This window comes from Phyllobates terribilis, unplaced genomic scaffold (genome assembly GCF_046119375.1).
Source record: "Phyllobates terribilis strain yellow unplaced genomic scaffold, ASM4611937v1 Scaffold_5__5_contigs__length_657084704, whole genome shotgun sequence".
Taxonomy (NCBI): domain Eukaryota; kingdom Metazoa; phylum Chordata; class Amphibia; order Anura; family Dendrobatidae; genus Phyllobates; species Phyllobates terribilis.
In genome coordinates, this window is record NW_027362765.1 from 315,738,026 (window position 1) to 315,758,452 (window position 20,427).

General features: G+C 42.5%; 2 protein-coding genes across 2 annotated transcripts in view; one reads left to right on the forward strand and one right to left on the reverse strand.

Moving 5' to 3' along the window:
* LOC141273085 (uncharacterized) overlaps positions 1 to 20,427 on the forward strand; it is a 266,215-nt gene that overhangs the window by 207,225 nt on the left and 38,563 nt on the right. The window lies entirely within an intron of this gene.
* The window catches only part of LOC141273083 (uncharacterized), a 65,977-nt gene that overhangs the window by 29,562 nt on the left and 15,988 nt on the right, over positions 1 to 20,427 (reverse strand). Inside the window, exon 3 of the mRNA XM_073684443.1 lies at positions 12,818 to 12,944. Within this exon, the coding sequence (XP_073540544.1) occupies positions 12,818 to 12,944 (127 nt within the window). The remainder of the gene's footprint in view (positions 1 to 12,817; positions 12,945 to 20,427) is intronic.

Genomic DNA, 20,427 nt, shown 5'->3' on the forward strand with positions numbered 1-20,427 from the left:
AGTCTGTATTAAATGGACCGACTCCCAAAATATAAAATAAATTGGGTTCAGTAGTTCAGTGCAGGATGTGCAGTAAATGTTTTCATAAGAATTTGGAAAAATTCTGAAATGTTTGTTCTGTTCCTGATCTAAGGTTTTCGGCTTTTAGTCTGTGCTGAATCTGTGCTGCACTTTATGAACATGCTCAGTAGGGAGGCAGTGCTGTGGAGTCGGAGTTGGAAGTCAGGGAAATCGAGGAGTCTCAGTCAGTGGTTTGGCTTACCGACGCCACAGCCCTGATGGAAAATGTATGTTTTTCATTTAGTTACATAATTCTGCACACTAATAGATGCCCAATAATTCTGCCAAATAGCCCAAGCGATCAGACGATTGTAGCTTCAAGTCCCCTAAGGGGACTATTAAATACAGTAAAATAAAAAAAAAAAGTTAAAATTTGAAAAAAAAAAGTGAAATGAATATTCACCCCTTCCCCCGCCCATAATCCGGCTCACCCCAGCATCAGTAATTCAGTCAGACTGCCGTACTACTTGCCAAAGGATCGCATCGCAATCCTCGGATTGGCAGTCTGGTTCATGTATTTCTATGCAGCTGTCACGCTCAGGTCAGGAGAGCCGACGGCCAGAACGAGGATTGTGATGCGATCCTTGGGCGAGTAGTACGGCAGTCTGACTGAATTACTGACACCGGTGCAGAGGGTGGGCGGGATTATGGGTGAATATTCATTTTGCATTTATATACCTTTGAATTGCCTGCGTGAGACTATACATTTTACGGGGCTTACAGCAACACAACGGGGCAACATACAGCAATAAAAGTTACATATCCTGAAAGGGATGCCCAGGCCCTATTTCAGGATACTATTAGTATGGTACGCAAAAGTGACCTGACAGATTTCCTTTAAGTACATTGATACAAATTTAGCATGTATACCACTAAATATAGCTGCAGTTCCAAAAAGGCATAAATAACAATATTGCACATAAATAATTACAAGGATTTAATTTAAATCTGTCAGAATGATCTGCCTCCAAACTGTTTCTATGGTATGTATGGTAAAATCGCTGTTTTAATTAATATGTAAAGCAAATGAGGCTTAAGGGTGTGATCAGAGCACTTCTCAAGGCTATGCCTCCCTGGCTCTATTCCCCACACAGCCCAACCCTCCTTTGCTTGATTGACAGCTTACTGGCTTGGCTGCAGGATTGCCCATACATGAAAGAAACCAACCAATAAATTGGAGCAGGACAGGGAGAAGCCGGGTGGGGGCCACACTGGACTAGTCAGGTCTCTCCATATAGTCCCTGTCCAGTTCTTCAAGCTATGTTTACTCTAAAACACCAGAGTGTTTCAGAGAAAGACATACCTGGCGGTGATTACGCAGCCAGGCCCTGATTCATGTTGCCCGTGTATACTGCTTTTGTGCACTTAGAAAAAAAGTATACATTGGGACATTTTTCCTTTAACGTTGTCATAGGCCCTTATTCACCATAATGAGGTCAGCACCATAATGTGTCTGCTTACTGCTTATTTATAAACATAGGAAAGTTCAGCAGACTGCGCTTTAATATTACAAAGGCTCCCTGACAAAAAACAGGCATATTATGCAGTATTTAGTTGTTGTTTTTGCAAAGGGCCCCTATGGTGGACAGGTGGCTAGGCATCCACCTAGCCTCAGCCCCTGTCAAGTGTACAGCTCCTGAGCAAATATGCCTAAGAGTGGCCAGAAATGCAATGTTTACTTAACCAGAGACCCAGTAGCTCTAACATAGCCAACACTAGTGTTAATAGAAAAACATCACTCCCGCTTCCTATTTTATATATACATTACTCAATAAAGTAGCACTCCAGTGACTTTCTTTTTTTACATCCTGTCATTAACTCCCATAATATATATAATTCAGACAGTATTACCTTATTTAGTTGTTTCTATCTGGAAAACTGCTGTTATATTTCTCTTCAGTTAGGTCATGATGATCCCCAACGAAGTATATAGCCTTATGTTATTTGAAGGGGGTCACAATCTCAGTCATCAGAACGTCCTCTATGATGAAACTGCATGGACTGTGTCACTGAAGCTCTCCACAGGTGGGGAAAAGTGCCAGAAACTCCTATTACAGATAATGATGATAACTGCACAGCTCCGATCATACAGATATAAACGAAGAGATCACAATTTAGCCTCTATACTGTGTACTTTTAATAGATTACCTAATTGAGGAAAATATAGAGGGAAGGATAAGCACATAGTTACTACAGCAGGCACAGATGGCATTGGCCCTAGCTGCCCATGTGAACCAGTGTGCATCAAGGGATACATAAAGGAAAATAATGCAGGTTTACACCTGGAATCAAGATGCAAACTGAGGAAAAGCAAGTAGGAGTCTGTATTGTATGCAAGCACACCATGAATAAAAGAAGTGTAGAATGTAATGGACAATCAGGCGGGGCATCAGGGACAAAATAAAATTCTGGTTCTTTACTCACTGGGGAAGAGTATAAAAACTGATTTAAAAAAAATATATATGGACATGGTTATTTCTGGTACCCAATCGTACTTCATCTCATTTTTCAGAGGATTTTTCTAAAATTAAAATATTAAGCGTCTCAACTTCACCACTGTTCCAGTTTTGATACATCATTGTGTTTACAATCATTTTAGCATTTTATCCCATTCAACCTATCACCTGGCTCACAGGTCTATGCCAGTGTTAAGATGACTCTAATGATCTTAGAGAGGTGGACAAAAATCCCCAGTTTGTGGCTGCATGGCCATTATTTACGCCAAATGTCGTACAAAGTTTGAAAAAATTGGCATATCTACACAACAGTTCTCTCTACAGATGTTTCTACACCTTTGACTTCAGACCCAAATGGATTTAGCATTGCAAAGTCGCAATTCATGAACCTTGTATGCATAGCTAACCTTGGTCATTTCTCTCTTTGTAAACGTGAAGAGAGTAGAGTAAAAAAAAAAAAAAAAGTCACATTTTTTTTTCTTACACAAAAACATAATGTGACTCATTTTGCTAATTTTTGACACCAGACGACTTACACAAAAGCCTTGTTACTCTTCTAAATACCAAAACAATATAATGGAAACTGAAAATTCAGCTTTCAGACAGTCATTTACAGTTTTACATCTTCAAAAAGTCTTAGTTACCTGAATGCCACCATATTACAAATCCACCACTGTCCTCTTCTAAACTGCAGCTGAAGTCATTGCTAACCACTACAATTTGACACTGAAGCAGCAATGGCATGAGCCACAGTGTGCTGAACATACAAATATTACCTCCACAGTTGTACGATTTCTTATGTTGCCTGCCAAAAGGCTCATTCCAATGTTGCTCTGTGGTCATGGTCAGCACAGGCTTCAGCTGTGGATAGTAACACACAGTGAGGAATTACCTAATGTGTAGCCAAGATGTAAGGCTTCCTGTGGCTGACCTAAAGCTGAATAATTTATTCTTTGTTGGCATCAGGGCTGTGGAGTCTGAGTCGTGGAGTCGGTGTCCATTTTGGTGGAGTCGGAATCGGAGTCGGTATAAAATGGACCGACTCCAACTCCTAAAATATATAATAAATTGGGTACAGTTGTTCAATGCAGTTTGTGGGGAATATGTTTTTCATAAGAATTTGGTAAAGTTATGAAATGTCCTATAAATGTCTGTCCTATTCCTGATCTAAGGATCTAGACTTTTAGCTGAGATGAATCTGTGCTACAGTAAATTTATCACTTAAACATGAGCCATGTATGAGGGAGACGGAGTCGGTGTCATGGAAATTGAGGAGTCGGAGTTGGAGTCGGAAGTTTGGCTTACCGACTTCACAGCCCTGGTTGGCAAGGCCCTTTCCTTTGACAACAACCTTAAGGGTGTTTTCACAGTGCGTCTAGGGTCACGTTCACTGGTCCCATCGTGGCATATCTCCGAACCCACAGATAAATGGGATTCAGATGTATGTGCCGACGGGGCCATAGACTGCAATTGTGCCGGCAGAGCGAACGTGTGCTCTGTTGTGCATATTTTTCGGGAGTGTACAACTGCAAGAGGCGGACAACCAGACGCAGTTTAATACGTCTGAGTGTCCGCCTCTAGTAGGTGGACACTCCCGAAAATGGTGCACGTCAGAGCGCACGTTCACTCTGTCGGCACCCTTACAATCTATGTCGGCGCATACGTCTGGATCCCATTTTGCTGGCAGTTCGGACGTATGCCCTGACACAACCAGCGAATGTTTTTTTCCTGGATGCAATGTAAAAACACCCTAAGGCTACATTCCCACAATGAGTATTTGGTGAGTTTTTGATGTTGCAGATGTTCCACACCATTTTTGCACCTGTTAGCTAAATTAGGTTACTTGCATGTTTTTTATTGCGTTTTTGAGTGCGTTTTTTTACATGTGTTTTTATCACGTTTATGATGCTGCAATTTTTGCCTCTTTTTGGTATGTTAATTTATAAATAAAAACTGCTTTGCTTGTTGATACTTCCAGGTATTGGGCTTTTTGGGAAAAAGGGAAAACAGACCTGTGAGACGTGAGTAGCAACTTGCAGGTTAAAAAGAAGATCCAGCTCCAGCAAGGTAAAATTAAAAATATCTCTTTATTAGAAAAATCCATTAAAATATGGGCAATTGTTCAGACTAATTCATTTAGTCAAAGTGGAGGAAAAAGGTGCCAGTGAAGGATAACTGAACACGTTTCGAGCACCCTGTGTGCTCTTAAAATCAGTTTGAATGGATTTTTCTAATAAAGAGATATTTTTATTTTTTACTTGCTGGAGCTGGATCTTCCTTTCAACCTGCAAATAAATAAAACACTACATAATGACCTCATGGACTGGTGATTTTCCTCCAATCACAGCGCAGTCCACCGTCTGTTACATGACATAAACAATGTCACGTGATAGCTGCAGCCTTCACTATTCCATCAGAGTGGAAGAATGGGGTTTCTGGTGCTGTGAGAAAAGTGAAGGCTGGAGCCGATGAGTGGTCAAGTGACATAGTAAGTGACCACATGGCATTGTTTATGTCAGCTGACTAGTGGGGGAACACAGCATTGAGAGTGAATGAATGGAGTCAGTCCAGGAGGTGAGCATTGAGTTTTTTATTTTATGCTGCACAGTGGGAAAAATTAGTAAGGGGGTTTCCAGTAGTGGGAAATCTCCTTTAAGACATGAAGAAAGCTTTCTATATACAGTTAAGTCCAGAAATATTTGGACAGTGACACAAGTTTTGGCATTTTAGCAGTTTACCAAAACACATTACAGTTATATAATCAATATGGGCTTAAAGTGCAGACTCTCAACTTTAATTTGAAGCTATTCACATCCAAATTGGAGTAAGGGTTTAGGAATAACATATCTTTAGGCTGTGTGCCCACGTAGCGTTTTTCAAGCGTTTATGCTGCGCAATTTCCGCAGCGGAAACGCTTGTGAAACGCTAGGTAATCCGCACCCCATGGTCCCCAAGGGGATTCCGCATGTTCTATGCACATGCTGCGGATTTTTCCGCAGCGTTTATGCTGCGTACAAAAATCCGCAGCATGTCATTTAATTTTGCGGAAGCGCAGCGGAACTCCCGACATTGACTTGCATTGAGACGCACAGAAACCGCGACTGTACATTTTTACAAGCGGATTCTATGCGTCTCTATGTGCGGATGGTACCCAGTTCTGGAGGAGAGGAGACTCTCATCCAGACCTGGGTACCATTGTACCTGTAAAAAAAGAATAAAATAACAAATAAAGTTTATACTCACCTTTCCGGAGGCTTCTCTCTGAATGCCAGCAGCGCTGAAGGACCTGCGGTGACGTCACAGTCATGTGACCGCAGGCCCTTCACCGCTCTGTCTCGCGATATGCCGGCAGCCGGGAACCAGACAGGAACGAGCGCTGCAGCACACACCGGGGCCTCGGGGGTGAGTATAGCTTTATTTGTTTTATTTTTACGGTTCACACTGTATAAATCCATGCTGTTTGCATGGATTTATACAGTGTGACCTAGTTGTCAAGCACTTTCCAAGTGATGCTATCGCCTGGAAAGCGCTTGTCAATCTGCATGCGGAAACGCATGTGAACCCGCATGTAGATCCGCATGTATTCTACAGGAAAAACGCATGCACAATCTGCATGCGTTTTTTTCTGCCAGGGAGATGCAGAAATGCTGCAGAAATTTTCTGCTTCATTTCTGCATCGTGGGCACATAGCCTTAATATGTAGCTCTCTATTTTAAAAGGGACCAAATGTAATTGGACAATTATCTCAAAATCTCTTTAATTGGGCAGCATGGGCTATTCCCTTTATAATTCATCACCCATTAAGCAGGTAATAGATCTAGAGCTGATTCCAGGTGTGGGATTTGTATTTGGAAGCTGTTGCTGCAAACCCACAACATACAGTCAAAGGAGCTCTCAATAGAAGAGAATCAGACCATCATTAGGCTGAGAAAAAGAAGAAGAAATCCATCAGAGATAGTGGAAATGTTAGGACTGGCCAAATCAACAGTTTGGCATATTCTACAAAAGGAAAAAAATAGCACACTGATGAGCTTGGGAAGTCAATAAGGCCTGGATGTCCACAGAAGACAATAGTGGTGGATGATTGCAGAATACTTTGCATGGTTTAGAAAAAAACCTTCACAGCATCCACCCAAGTGAAGAACACTCTGGGAAGTAGGTATTTCAGTATTTAAGTCTACCATAAAGAGAAGACTTCATAAGAGCAAATATAGCTGGTTTATCACAAGGTGCAAACCATTAGTCATCCTTAAAAATAGAAAAGCCAGAATAGACTCTGCAAAAAGAAAAAACATCTGAAGAAGCCAGCCAAGTTCTGGAAAAGCATTCTTTGGACAGATGAAACTAAGATCAACCTGTACCACAATGATGGGAAGAAGAAAGCATGGAGAAGGCTTGGAGCGGCTCATGATCCAAAGCTCACCAAACCTCTGTAAAACATGGTGGAGGCAGTGTGATGGCATAGGTATGCATGACTTCCACTGGCACTGGGTCACTAGTATTTATTGATGATGTGACTGAAGACAGAAGCAGCCGGATGAATTCTGAAGTGTACAGGGTTATACTTTCTGCTCAAAATCCATCAAATGCTGCAAGGTTGATTGAAGCACCGTCCACAGTACAGATGGACAATGACCCAAAACATACTGCAAAAGCAACCTAGGAGTTTAAGGCAAAGAAGTGGAATATTATGAAATTGCTGCATCAATCACTAGATCTCAACCCAATCGAGCATGCATTTCACATGCCTCAGACAAAACTTAAAAGGGAATCTGTCACCCCCTTGGCTATAACAGACCTCTACTATGGGCATACAGGTTATAGAAAGTAAATCTATACTTACCTGTATGGCCCATAGCAGAGGTCTGATTGCAGAGAAATCTGGTTTTATAAAGTCTGTTTTCCAGAGGCTTGGCGTCCGGGGAACGCCAAGCAAACCCCTCCTATCTGCTTACTATTCCCCTAAATCACCGCTTCTGTGGTAAATTACCATGTTCCACCCCTCCATTGCACTTCACACGGCCCTGTGATGTGCCCTGCTCTACCTCCCCTCCCGCGCAAAGCGCCGCTCCCATGGAGAGCGCTTTGTTTCCCTCCGGCCCCGTTTAGCTGCGTACTGCGCCGCAGTCTTGTACTGCGCAAGTGACGGTGAGTCATTGAGACTTCCGCTCCGCTGGCAGTACGCAGCCAAACGGGGTCGGAGGGAAACAAAGCGCGCTCCATGGGAGTGGCGCTTTGCGCATGGGCGGGAGGGGAGGCGGAGCAGGGCACGTCAAAGGGCCTGTCATAGGGCCCTGTGACGTGCAGGGGAGTGGGGGGATATGGTAGTTTAGCACAGAGGCAACAATTTAGGGGAATAGTAAGCAGATAGGAGGGGTTTGCTTGGCATCCCCTGCATGCCAAGCATCTGAAAAACAGACATTATAAAACCAGATTTCTCTGCAATCAGACCTCTGCTATGGGCCATACAGGTAAGAATAGATTTACTTTTCTATACCCTGTATGCCCATAATAGAGGTCTGATATCGCCCAGGGGGTGACACATTCCCTTTAAAGGGGTTTTCCCACAAAGTATATTTTAATTAATAGATCTTGGATTAAAAAATATTTCCACAATTGGATGTGTTAAAAGAAATGCTCCTGTGCTGAGATAATCTTATCAATTTGCCCCTGTTGTGTACTGTGTAATGGCTTTGTCTGACCAGGAAGGAACATGGTCTAATCATACTACAGCTCCTGGGCAATGAAGGAAGAAAATGAGTGTATACAGGCATAGGATCTCAAATCTTTTTGTGGGGCAAAACATTTCACTGCCTGTTTTAAAGCAATATTTTACCAGAAAGAAAGAATCATTTCTGATCCCGTGCTATCTGTGTCCTCTCTCTTGCTTCCTCCCCTGCCCAGGAGCTGTGCTATGATCAGACCATATTCCTGCACAGTGAGACACAGCCATTACACAGTACACAGCAGGGGCACATATCTAAGATTCTCAACATAAGAACATTTTTTTTTTTAAACACATCAAATTGTGGAAGTTATTAATATTCCAAGATCTATTAATTAAAATGAACTTTGTTCGTAGGAAAACCATTTTCAGGCAGAAAGACCCACAAACAAGCAACAACTGAAGTCAGCTGCAGTAAAGGCAGGCAAAGCATCAGAAAGGAGGAAACCAGCGTTTGGTGGCGTCCATGGCTTCCAGACTTCAGGCAGTCATTGCCTACAAAGGCTTCTCTACAAAGTATTAAAAATTAACATTTTATTTATGATAAAGTTAGTTTGTCCAATTACTTTTAAGCCCCTGAAATGAGGAGGCTTTGTAGAAAAATTGTGGTAATTCCTAATCATTTTACAGGATATTTTTGTTGAACCTCATTAATTTAACCTGAAAGTCTACATTTCAATTGCCTCTCGGTTGTTGTTTCATTTTAAATAAAAAATAGTGGCATACTATTCCTATAACAAAGTCCAAATTAAAGATTTGGTCAATTGCCAAATATTTCTGGACCTAACTGTACTATACACATATACTGTACTGTGAAAATGTTATACGCAGGTATGGAAAAAATACTGCAAAGTAAGAATGCTTTAAAACATAGAAGAGTTAATAGTTTATTTTTTATCAAATGACAAAATGTAATGTGACTAAACAAAAAAGAAATCAAAATCAAATCAATGATTGATGTGACCACCCTTTTCCTTCAGAACAGAATCAAACACTTGCACACAGTTTTTGAAGGAACTTGGCAGGGTAGTTGTTCCAAACATCTTGGAGAACTAACCACAGATCTGTGGATGTAGGCTTGTGCAAATCCTTCTGTCGCTTTGTGTAATACCAGACAGATAATGTTGAGATCAGGTCTCTGTGGGGGGTCATAACATTACCTCCAGGACTCCTTGTTCATCTTTACTCTAAAGATCGTTCTTAATGACATTTGCTGTATGTTTGGGGCTGCTGTTCAGCTGCACAATATAACTGGAGCCAAATCAGATGTCTCCCTGATGGCATTACAGGATGGATCTATATTTTTCAACATTCAGGACATCAAAAAATGGGCAAGGTTGAGGACCGTGGACACAGTGGTTGGTCAAGGAAACTTAGTTCAGCGTCATGCTTATTTCCCTTCTAAATTGGAAGGTGTCCAGCAGTGCAATCAACTGAGAACTGCCAGCAACCAGTGGGACCCAGCTACACCCATATACTATTCGTAGAAATCCGAATTTGAACAAGCCTACATCAATAGATCTGTTTGCAACAAATTCCCTGCCAAGTGCCTACAAATACTGTGTGCAAGTATACATTTATGAATTATGCTCTTTAGAAGGCAAAAAGTGGTCACCCCAATTATTAATTTAATTTTTTGCTCTTTCACCTTGCATTTTGTTAACTGATAAAAATAAACTATTAACACTTCTAATTTTGAAAGCGTTTTTACTGCACAGCATTCTTTTCAACGTCTACTTAAACTTTGCAAAGTACTGTGTGTATGTATATACAGTGCATTGTGAAAGTATTTGGTCCCCTTGAACTTTTCTACCTTTTGCCACATTTCTGGCTTCAAACATAAAGATATAAAATTCAAATTTTTTGGGGAAGAATCAACAACAAGTGAGTTTGCTGCACTGATAGTAAAGGGGCCAAATAATATTGTACGCCCCACTTTTCAGTTTTTAATTTGGTAAAAAAGTTTAAAATATCCAATAAATTTCTTTCCACTTCACGATTGTGTCCCACTTGTTGTTGATTCTTCCCAAAAAATTAGAATTTTATATCTTTATGTTTGAAGCCAGAAATGTGGCAAAAGGTAGAAAGTTCAAGGGGGCCAAATACTTTCACAATGCACTGTATATATATATATATATATATACACACACACACATTATATAGATATATGTATATATTGTATGTATGAAATATATGTATAAAAAGTCAGGAGCAAGCTATAGTGAATATTGTACGGTTTTATGTGTGAGACACCTATTTATAATGTAAAAAGGATATCAGCTACCATCAGGGAATAAATGGAAAACATATACCCCAAAAATAGTTAGAAAAAAGTTTTTCTTCAAAAGATCCATTTCTATTTTGCCAGCCTTTACTTTGCCCACTAACCACTTCACGGCATTACTATAATATCACAATTTATGATTAAATCATAATTAGGATATTGCAACCACCACAATGGTAACATCATCACTTAGATATCATATAAGTACCCTCTAATCACAAAGAGGTCTATAGGTAAGTGTTTTCCCAAATAAGTAGTATCTACAAAATTATTGCTGTGGTTGTATTTTTCCTCATTGAAAAAATGCTATTCTGGAAGTTATGGCATCCGGGAGGGGGGTTGAAATTCTCATTGTAGGCCCTATAACTTCAGGACATTTTTTGCTAGAGGACCCTAATTTCTAGTTACTCACACCACACAACATATGTAGCATACATCACACTTTAGAAAAAAAAAACAAGATATGATGAAATATGTATTTATTGAAATTTTGGCATAACATACAACCACACTGATCTGAAAATACTCCTCACAAAGTCAGTCACATGAGGTGGTCGTCACTTGTTCTTTTAAAATAAACCCATATGGAATTTGAAGAATTTTAGAAAATGTACCATACTTTATTTAAACTAAACCTGGAAAAAAGTTAAAGAAGGATGAGTTAGCCATTTAGATATTTTAGCAGCTACGGTAATAGGGGACGGGTCAGGCCCAGAGTTCTACTGGGTAGGAAATTACAGACTTTTATCCTGGTGGATAGCACAATATTTGAGGTACTTAAAACTGCAGCTCTAAGTTTATCAACAATTTGCTACATCTCCTACTCTGGTTTGATGTTAAATCACTTGAAGCAGCAACCTTTAATCCAGAACATGGCCGCAATCACTCGCCATGCTTCATCTTAATCATAAATTTCAATAAAACATCAAATCGATAACCAATGCGGTTTGATCAATTACATGTTCTTACTTATAGTGACACGAGTAAGGACATTTAATTGTTTGAAATGCATTGGGTATGGATTTCATGTTTTTAATAAGGTTGAAGCACTGAGGAGGATTGTGTCATGAAAATTGGCGTACTTGAAAGAGGAGTCCGTGCATCTGCTGAATAGGGGAGGATATCTGCAAGTATGGGTGAGTTGGTTTTCTAATGATCTACGGGATTATCATTTGTTTTTAATTTAATGAAGTTGTTAAAGAGTATGTAACACCAGCCTAGGTCTAGTGATTTTTCTAATTACAAGTTATTGATAAAAGTATGCAGAACACTCCTCATGCCCCAAAAGGGTATTTCTAGAAAAAGTCAGGCCCGAGCTTCTGGGTAGCGGGATTTTAGCATGCAAAATCTCACTCTTTGCACTAGTCCAGTGCTGACACATCAATTTCTATGCGGTGACCAAACGGTAACCACTCTCAAAGGTGTTACCGTTCGGTCATTGCTTAGTAAACTATGCGGTAGCGCTTGGTTACTACGAGGAGCAAGATCTGGTGATGACGGGTTGCAGGATTACCTCGCCAGAATCCCACAAGCCACAATTTAGATTCTTTTAAACTTAAACAGAAAATAAATAAATCAGTCTGTCATATATCAGGTCCTGTCTAGATGCCATTCTAAAATTACATTGCTACCACTAAAGATAAAACTTTTCCTGAAAAACAAAATTTTTTAAACATAGATACATGTTCAAGTCTTCTCCTTGTAGGCAACAGTAATGATTGATGTCTTCAAGTTGACCTCAAAATCGGAGCCTGAAGTAATAATAATTTCCAATCTCCCCCAGTCTATTCCATAATTGGTTAATTTTTTTGTCAGCAAATGAGTGGTTAATTAAGTTAAATCAACCCTGTTGTGATATAATTTCTTTTGGCTTTTAACGAGAACATCTTTATTATTGAACGATCCACCATCTTATGTAATTAACCAGATGACGATCCAGCAAACTGTATTGGTAAGTTATTACTATGACTTAGCATGTGGGAATGACAAGGTCCAGTCCTTATCTATCCATAATGAGAGGTCTCTGTACAGTCTTGTAAATAGGCAGTACATCTAAATGAACACAACTTGTAGGACAGTATATGGTGAAAGAACTGAACACAATTTATTAATGACTCATGGAAGGTCCTACAACACTCGACAAGCAGGAAAGTCATTTTATTTCATTTAATTTACAAAAAAATAAGAAACCAACAGAACGACGCAACATAGGAACACAAGGAAATCAGAGGAGGGAAGGGCTGAATACACCAAGATACAGCAGACTGGATGATCTGAAAAGTATTGCCTTACCTAGAGATAGGAGAGTCTGATAGTTCTCCATCATCACCTCCCTATACAAGTCTTTTTGTTCATCACTTAAACAGTCCCACTCGTCCTTGGAAAAGTAAATCGCAACCTCATCAAATGTAAACTGTACCTGGAAGATAAAAAGTCTGCGATGAAGGTTATTGTCCCTACAGTCAGACTCTTCTAGTTATATGAGAAGACGCCATCGCTGTCTCACAGTATCTTCAAGCTCATTTATAGAGAAAGGGTGTATCGCAGCACTCCAGTTGGTAGATAAATCAATCCCTTTTATCTACCAACTGCAGTGCTGCAGTATACCCCTTTTCTATACGAGTTTGGGGCTGAAGGGTCTAAGCCTGACAACGCGTGCACTCGCCATTTTAGGTCTTTGTGTCCCACAGATGTACTTTAGAGAGGATTACGCAGTATTGCTTTTTACTTGTTTACAGTATTTCAAGCTGGGATGGACAGAAGAATGCAGGAAGGAGAGACAATGAAGTTCTGCATGGAAAGTGCTTAAAGGGAACCGGTCATATTGTACATGCAGTCCGATCTGTGGGCAGCATGGTGTACAGAAGGAGAAGCTGAGCAGAATGATTGGCTTGTTAGAAAAGATTTAGTATAACTTATATTTTACCCATTGAAATTCCCGGTATTTGTATACATGAGTCCAGAGGGCGGTCCTACTGGTGACTGACAGCTTTGTCTCTATGCACAGTCATGCAATGAAGACTGTTAATCACTGAATAGGACCACTCACTGGACTCATGAATAGCAGGGATTTCAATTCATGAAATGCAAGTTTTACAGAAATCTTTGCCACAAAAATGTATATCAATCTGATCAGCGTCTTCTGCCTGCAGATCAGATCAGATACCAATATTCAACAAGACAGGTTCCATGTAACATAGCTACTGCCTGTGCTGTGACATGTCAACTATGTATCTATCTATAGCAGAGCTATTATGGTGTAGGGAGACCATGCTAGTATTAAGAAGATTATACTTACCCTTCATTAACTGGCCTGTTTACTTTATCTAGTGTTGTTCCAAATCAAAATTTCACCAAAACACTAAGATGAGCACAGTCACAACACAAAAAGAAGCCAATTATGAAATTAGTTTTCTATAACATTAAAAATGGCTTACAGGTGTTGTCCACTATCTTGGGTGCCCTAATGGTCTTTATATCTTGGACTCTCTAAAGAAAAGAATGACCCATAGCCAAACCCTGGCTGAGGCAGGTCACCCCTGCACCCAGTGACTAGCTGAGCAATCCTTTCCTGTGTGTCAAGAAGAAATAGAAAGTGGAGACAAACAATGGACCCAGGAAGTGTTGAGACAGAAGCAGCAGGGATGCTAAGGTGATTAGGACTTTTTTTTTACATTCAGAATCCTTAAGAAAAAAAAAGTGGACAACTCTTTAAAAGATGACAAAAGACAGAAAAGGTTAAAAATTTCAATTTTAAAAAGCTCCCGAGATCAATGAAATCACAAACCTCATAAAAATGAAGTTCAATATTAAGAGGTTTACTGAGTAAAATAATTACATGAGTTACAACAAAGAAAGCTATCATCTAGCTATGTAAGCATTAAAAGAGGTTGTCCAGTCTTGAGGCTCATAGAATGACAGCAGACTTGTGAATTCTCACAGAGCGCAGTGTGCACGCTGTCAGAATTCCTCCCATACCGGATTTACATTCATGGGGTCACGTGTCGCCTAGATGTGCACGGCCTTTCTCAATACAAGTGAACTGAGTGAGGCTGGATAAATCTAATCGGAATGTGGCCGGATGTATGCAAATCACATACTTGCAGTCACATGGCCACCTGCTCCCGACACCGGAGAAGCCTTACAGAACGCACTGTGAAGATTCACAAGTCTGCAGTCACATAAAGGGGTTGTCCAGGCTTGGGGCTCAAGTCTGCAGTCACATAAAGGGGTTGTCCAGGCTTGGGGCTCAAGTCTGCAGTCACTCTAAGTGAATTTAAGCCCCAATGCAATATCTAGAGTAGGCCCTACAAGCCATTTACTACTTACTATGTGCCATTCTGTAAGTGTCATCATTATTTAGCACAGTGCCCATTTGGACTCTCTAGGCACCAGGACCTGTTTGATACTTTAGCACCCCCTATAGTCTTAACTGACTGTCTTGTGTCATCAGTAGACCAAAAAGCTATCTTTCTAGTATGATCTGATTTGGATCATAGATGGCCATGAGTGGTAAAATCTAGGACGTCAAAAAAAGACTGGATAACCAAAAACTCATAGAGATTGCCTTCATAGAAAATATCAGCATACCTCATAAAAGTCAAGCAAGTGGGTGTTGTTCCTCACTTAAAAATATTTGGAAGACTTAAAAAGGGTTGTCTGGTTTTAACAAGTTATGACTAAGCAGCAAGATAGCTTGCTGATGTATAGGTGTCCCATCGCTGAGACCTGCATCGATCAGCAGATCGGGATTTTTTTTTTTTATCTCCAACGGGATACTTCTTTCTTAGAAAGGAGTGGCTGTGCGCATTCATTCTCAATGCACTCACAGCACTCGGAAGTCCAAGCAGGAATGAATGGAGCACAGGTTGCACATGCACACTGCCGCTTCATTCTAATTCCCATTTTTTTTTCTTAAAGAGTTACATTTCAGTCTAGGACATTATTAGGAAACTGTATTTCATAGATTCCATGAGAAGCCTTAAGCAAATTGTAATAGGTATGTCTAGATGTGGCACTGGATTCTAAAATGACAATGCTAGTGTGAGACACCTTCAGAAAACAAATGAAGGGTGGCTCACAAAAAAAAAACAGAACCGGTTCACTAGTGTGGTTTGTACTGATCAGAGAATTGCTTGAAGATGTCCATGGATATGGCTGTGAACATATTTTTATTACAGAATATTGGAACCACAATTAATGTACTGTGAGGGATCAGCTCTGTGGTAGACGCTGATTCACACACAGGGATGCAGTTCGTCAGTTCAAAACAAATGGGTGGTTTATTAAATATCCATAAACCAGTCAGGATAACAAAATGAAACTGCCTCTTCCAAGTATAAAAGGTATAACCGAACAAAAATTTTAAACAACCAGTCCATATAAAGCATGGGCTCAGCCGTTTAATTGTCAGTCCTTTTCTCTGATTCCAGCAGGGTCTGAGCAACACATGCAAGGCCTCCTCAGCTTACAAACACACAGACAAAGTGAGACAACACCAGCTGCCTTAAATCAGGACATTTCAAGACCTGGACTAGAGGTAAGCGAGCAGCTGATACCACCCAGCTCTTTCAGCTGCTCGTAATCCCGGACCCATAATCCGGGCCCATTAAAATACCTCTCAGCACTGTGTATGCTGGAGCACACTTCTCCAGGTACTACATCACCAAGGCTTGGCACCTCGGGGACACATACCTCCCGTTCATGACCTGTCCAGATGCCACCTTACATACTGCCCCCCTGTGCACAAAGCCGAGGTGCTTGGCATCTTCCGCCAACATACAGACCCTTGATAGGGGATAGGGTGTCTGCATTCCCATGTTGTTTCCCAGGTCTATGCTCCACCTGAAAACTAAAATCCTGTAGGGCTATGAACCACCTAGTTACTCGGGAATTGTTTCCCTTCTTATCTCGCATCCACCTTAGTCCTGAACCTACTACCTAACCGGTAATATCACAGTGTCCAACGCCCACTTGATGGCCAAACATTTTTTTCCACTATGGAGTAGTTCTTCTCACACGTGGACAGTTTCCAACTGAGTTATATTACAGGGTGTTCCTCTCCGTTAATCTCCTGGGACAAGACTGCTCCCAGCCAGACATCCGATGTGCCCGTCTGGACCACAAACTCTTTGGAGAAGTTGGGCGCCACCAAGACTGGCTGTTTACAGAGGGCCAGTTTTAGTTCCTGAAAGGCCGCCTCAGTTTCCGGGGACCACTTAGCCATAGTCGACTTCGTCCCTTTCAGAAGATCCATCAGATGGACTGCTATTGGGGCAAAGTTAAGGACAAATCTTCAGTAGCAGCCCATGATGCCTAGAAATGCCCTGACCTGCTTCTTTGAGAAGGGCTGTGGCCAGCTCTGGATCACCTCCACCTTATTTTATTTGTGGTTTTATTTCACCTCTACCTACTACGTAGCCTAGATACTTTGCTTCCTCCATCCCCTTACCACATTTCTTTTCTTTGGGTTGATGGTAAAGCCTGCCTTCCTTAGGGTGTCAAGTATGGCCTGAACTTTGCTAAAATGACTTCCATGGCTTCCTCAGTCCTGGCTGAATATGACAATGTTATCTAGGTAGGCAGCTGCATACTTTTTGTGGGTTGCCAAGATCCTGTCCATGGCTCTCTGGAAAGTGGCAGGAGCTTCCTGCAAACCAAATGGCATCCTGACGTACTGATAGCCTTCTCGACACCAGACGGATGTTATCTTCTCCTTGGCATCTTTGGACAGGGGAATTTGCCGGTTTCCTTTTGGGAGGTCGAGGGTGGTGATGTACAGAGCTGGTCCTAGCCTTTCAATAAGCTCATCTACCCTAGGCATTGGGTAGATGTCAAACTTCAAGACCTCATTGAGCTTCCTGTAGTCACTACAGAACCGCCACTCCCCATCTGGTTTTGGCACCAAAACTATGGGACTGGACCAGCCACTCTTGGATTCTTCAATGATTCCTAGACTCAGCATCCGCTTCACCTCTTTCGAGATCACCTCGCCTCTGGAATCCGATACAGTTTTAGATTGACGCGAACATGAGGCTCTGTGAGTATCTCATGCTCTATGACCTGAGTGAGGCCTGGTAACTCAGAAAACAGGTCTTTATTCCGCTGCAATAGCTCCCGACATTGCTGTTTCTGAGATGGGGACAAGGTGTCCACCACTTTAACATCTTCCACACTGACTTCAGACTTGGCCACCAGACAAGGAACTTCCATGGGTTCTCTGTCCTGCCACGGTTTAATCAGGTTGACATTTTAAACCTGGTAGGGCTTCCTCTTCCTTGGTTGGTGGATTTAATGGTTGACTTCACCAACTTTCTCTACCACCTCGTAGGGGCCCTGCCATTTGGCAAGGAACTTGCTCTCCACTGTGGGCACCAGCATACGTACTCGATCCCCTGGGTTGAACTGTCTCACCCAGGCTGACCTATATATGCCCTGGACTGTGCCTCATGTGCCTTGAGGAGGTGCTCCTTCAGAATGGGCATCACGTTAGCAATTCTTTCTTGCATCTGGGCGATATGCTCCACCACGCTTCTATAGGGTGTGGTCTCAGCTTCTCAGAACTCTTTCGCCACATCCAGGAGTTCTCTACGGTGTCTGTTATAGAATACTTCAAATGGGGAGAAGCCTGTGGAAGCTTGGGGAACTTCCCTGATGGAGAACAACAGATAGGGAAGCAGACAGTCACAGTCACGGCCGTCCTTCTCCACTGCTTTCCTCAACGTAGCCTTCAAAGTTTTGTTAAACTTCTCCACGAGTCCGTTTGTCTGTGGATAGTACACTGAGGTTCTGAGTTGTGAGATCTGCAGTGTCTTGCACAATTTCCTCATGACCTTCGACATGAAGGGAGTACCTTGTTCTGTCAGTATCTCCTTCGGCAGTCCGGTTCGAGAGAAGAAATGGAGCAGCTCCCGAGAGATACACTTTGCGAAGGAATTTCTTAAGGGTACTGGGTAGCATAATCCTGGACCACCGATATATATTGATGTCCTGTTGCAGTCTTCACCAGGGGCCCCACTAGATCCATTGCTATAAAGTTCTAATGGAATCTCGATGATGAGCAACGGTACAAGGGGACTGCAGAAGTGGGCCACCGGGAAGGTCAGCTGGCATATTGGCAGGAATGACAATAGCTCATTATTTCTCTGTAGCATCCAGGCCAGTAGAATCTCTGGAGGATCCGTTCCTAGGTCTTATATGCCCCCAGGTGACCACCCAACACATGGTAATGAGCCATGTCTAACACCCTGCATCTATAGGGCCCTGGCATCATTACTGCTATATCAACTCACCCCTTGGATTGGTTACTCTATAAAGCAAATCTCCATTTACATTAAAAGGAGGGAACCGACTGTCAACCCCCGGCTCCTGATGCACCACATTAACCATTGTTACATTTTCAAACGCCTCTTTAAGAGTTAAGTCCCTGAGTTGGGCAGTTCCAAAGTTTCTCTCGGACACCTCCAGCTCAGGGATGTTTGCCTCAGGGATGCTACCTCATCCTCATCACCAATAAGCACACACGGGAAACTCGTCCACTACAGCCTGCGGCAAGGTTTCTTTAGGGATGATCTGGCTGTCATCTGACCAACAAGGCATCCCTTCCAGAACAAAGGAAAGTCCCCTCCGATTATTATGGGGTGCAACAAGTCCTTGATGACCCCCACTTTCTAAAACACTGTGTCACAGTCCGTGCTTACATCTACCTGGGCCACAGAATAGTTCTTAGCGTCCCAATGGATACACCGGACGCCTACCAGCTTCCCAGGGACCAGCCGATGAGGAAGTGTGGCCCTTATCAGGGTCACTAAACTTCCTGAGTCGAACAGTCCAGTCACTTGTACCCCGTTTACAGACACTGTGCATGCCTGAGGGCCCTCGCCAGGTTGAGGAACCGCGCTGCAGGCGGGGTAGGCAAAATATGAGCAACGCCGGCCTATACTGCAATTCATTGGCCCAGAGTTCATGGGACACCGGCCGTCTATATGGCCGGGGGCATGACACCTCCAAAAGAGAATGGACTGGGACTGATTACCCAGCTGCGACTCAGATGCCTCCTGGGGCTTTGGACACCCCCCAGTGTGGATTTAGTCCCCTTCCTTTGGGAGCTACCCCCCTTTGGAAACTCCAGAAAGGTGACCTTACCCCTGCTTGACCACCCAGGGAACCCTCTACTGCCCGGTACCTCTCCACTAGGCCCACAAGGTCGTCTGCATTTTGGGGATCTCCCTGGGCAACCGAGGACTGAAATTGGCTTGGGCAGAGCGTGGATAAACCAATCCATGACCACTCTCTCGACCATCTGGGCTGGAGAACAAGTCTCTTGCTGCAGCCACTTCTGTACCAGGTGCAGAAAGTCAAACATTTATGACCGGGGAGGTTTGTCCCTGTGAAAGTCCCAGAGGTGGCCCCTTTGTGCCCTGATTGCCAGGGTTAAGCCCAGCCAAGCCAAGATCTCCGCATTAAGTTTGTCACACTCTTTGGCGTCTTGCAGTGCCAATTCAAACTACGCCTTCAGTGGCTCCCCGGTCAGATATGGCGCTAGAACCTCCACCCTCTCAAACACGGCCAGGAAAGTCTCTATGTCATCCCCTGAAGTCATCTTTTGCAACACCCTTCTCACGGTTTTTCCTCACCTGGGTCTCATCGTTTCAGCTTGGAGGTGGTGCGGCTCTCTGACACAGACTGTCAGGAGCGTCATCTGTCCCTGCTGGTATTGTTTCTGCTGCCATATTAGTTCCTGGTGTAACTGGAATTGCTGCATCAACAGTTTATTCATCTCCCGCTGAGCTTGCTGCTGCTGCATACTCGCCTGTACCAGTTGTTTTATCACCTCCTCCATGGTTGCAGGTTGCATTTGCACTGCTACAGCTGCCTTGACCCAGTACATGCAGTTTCCAGCC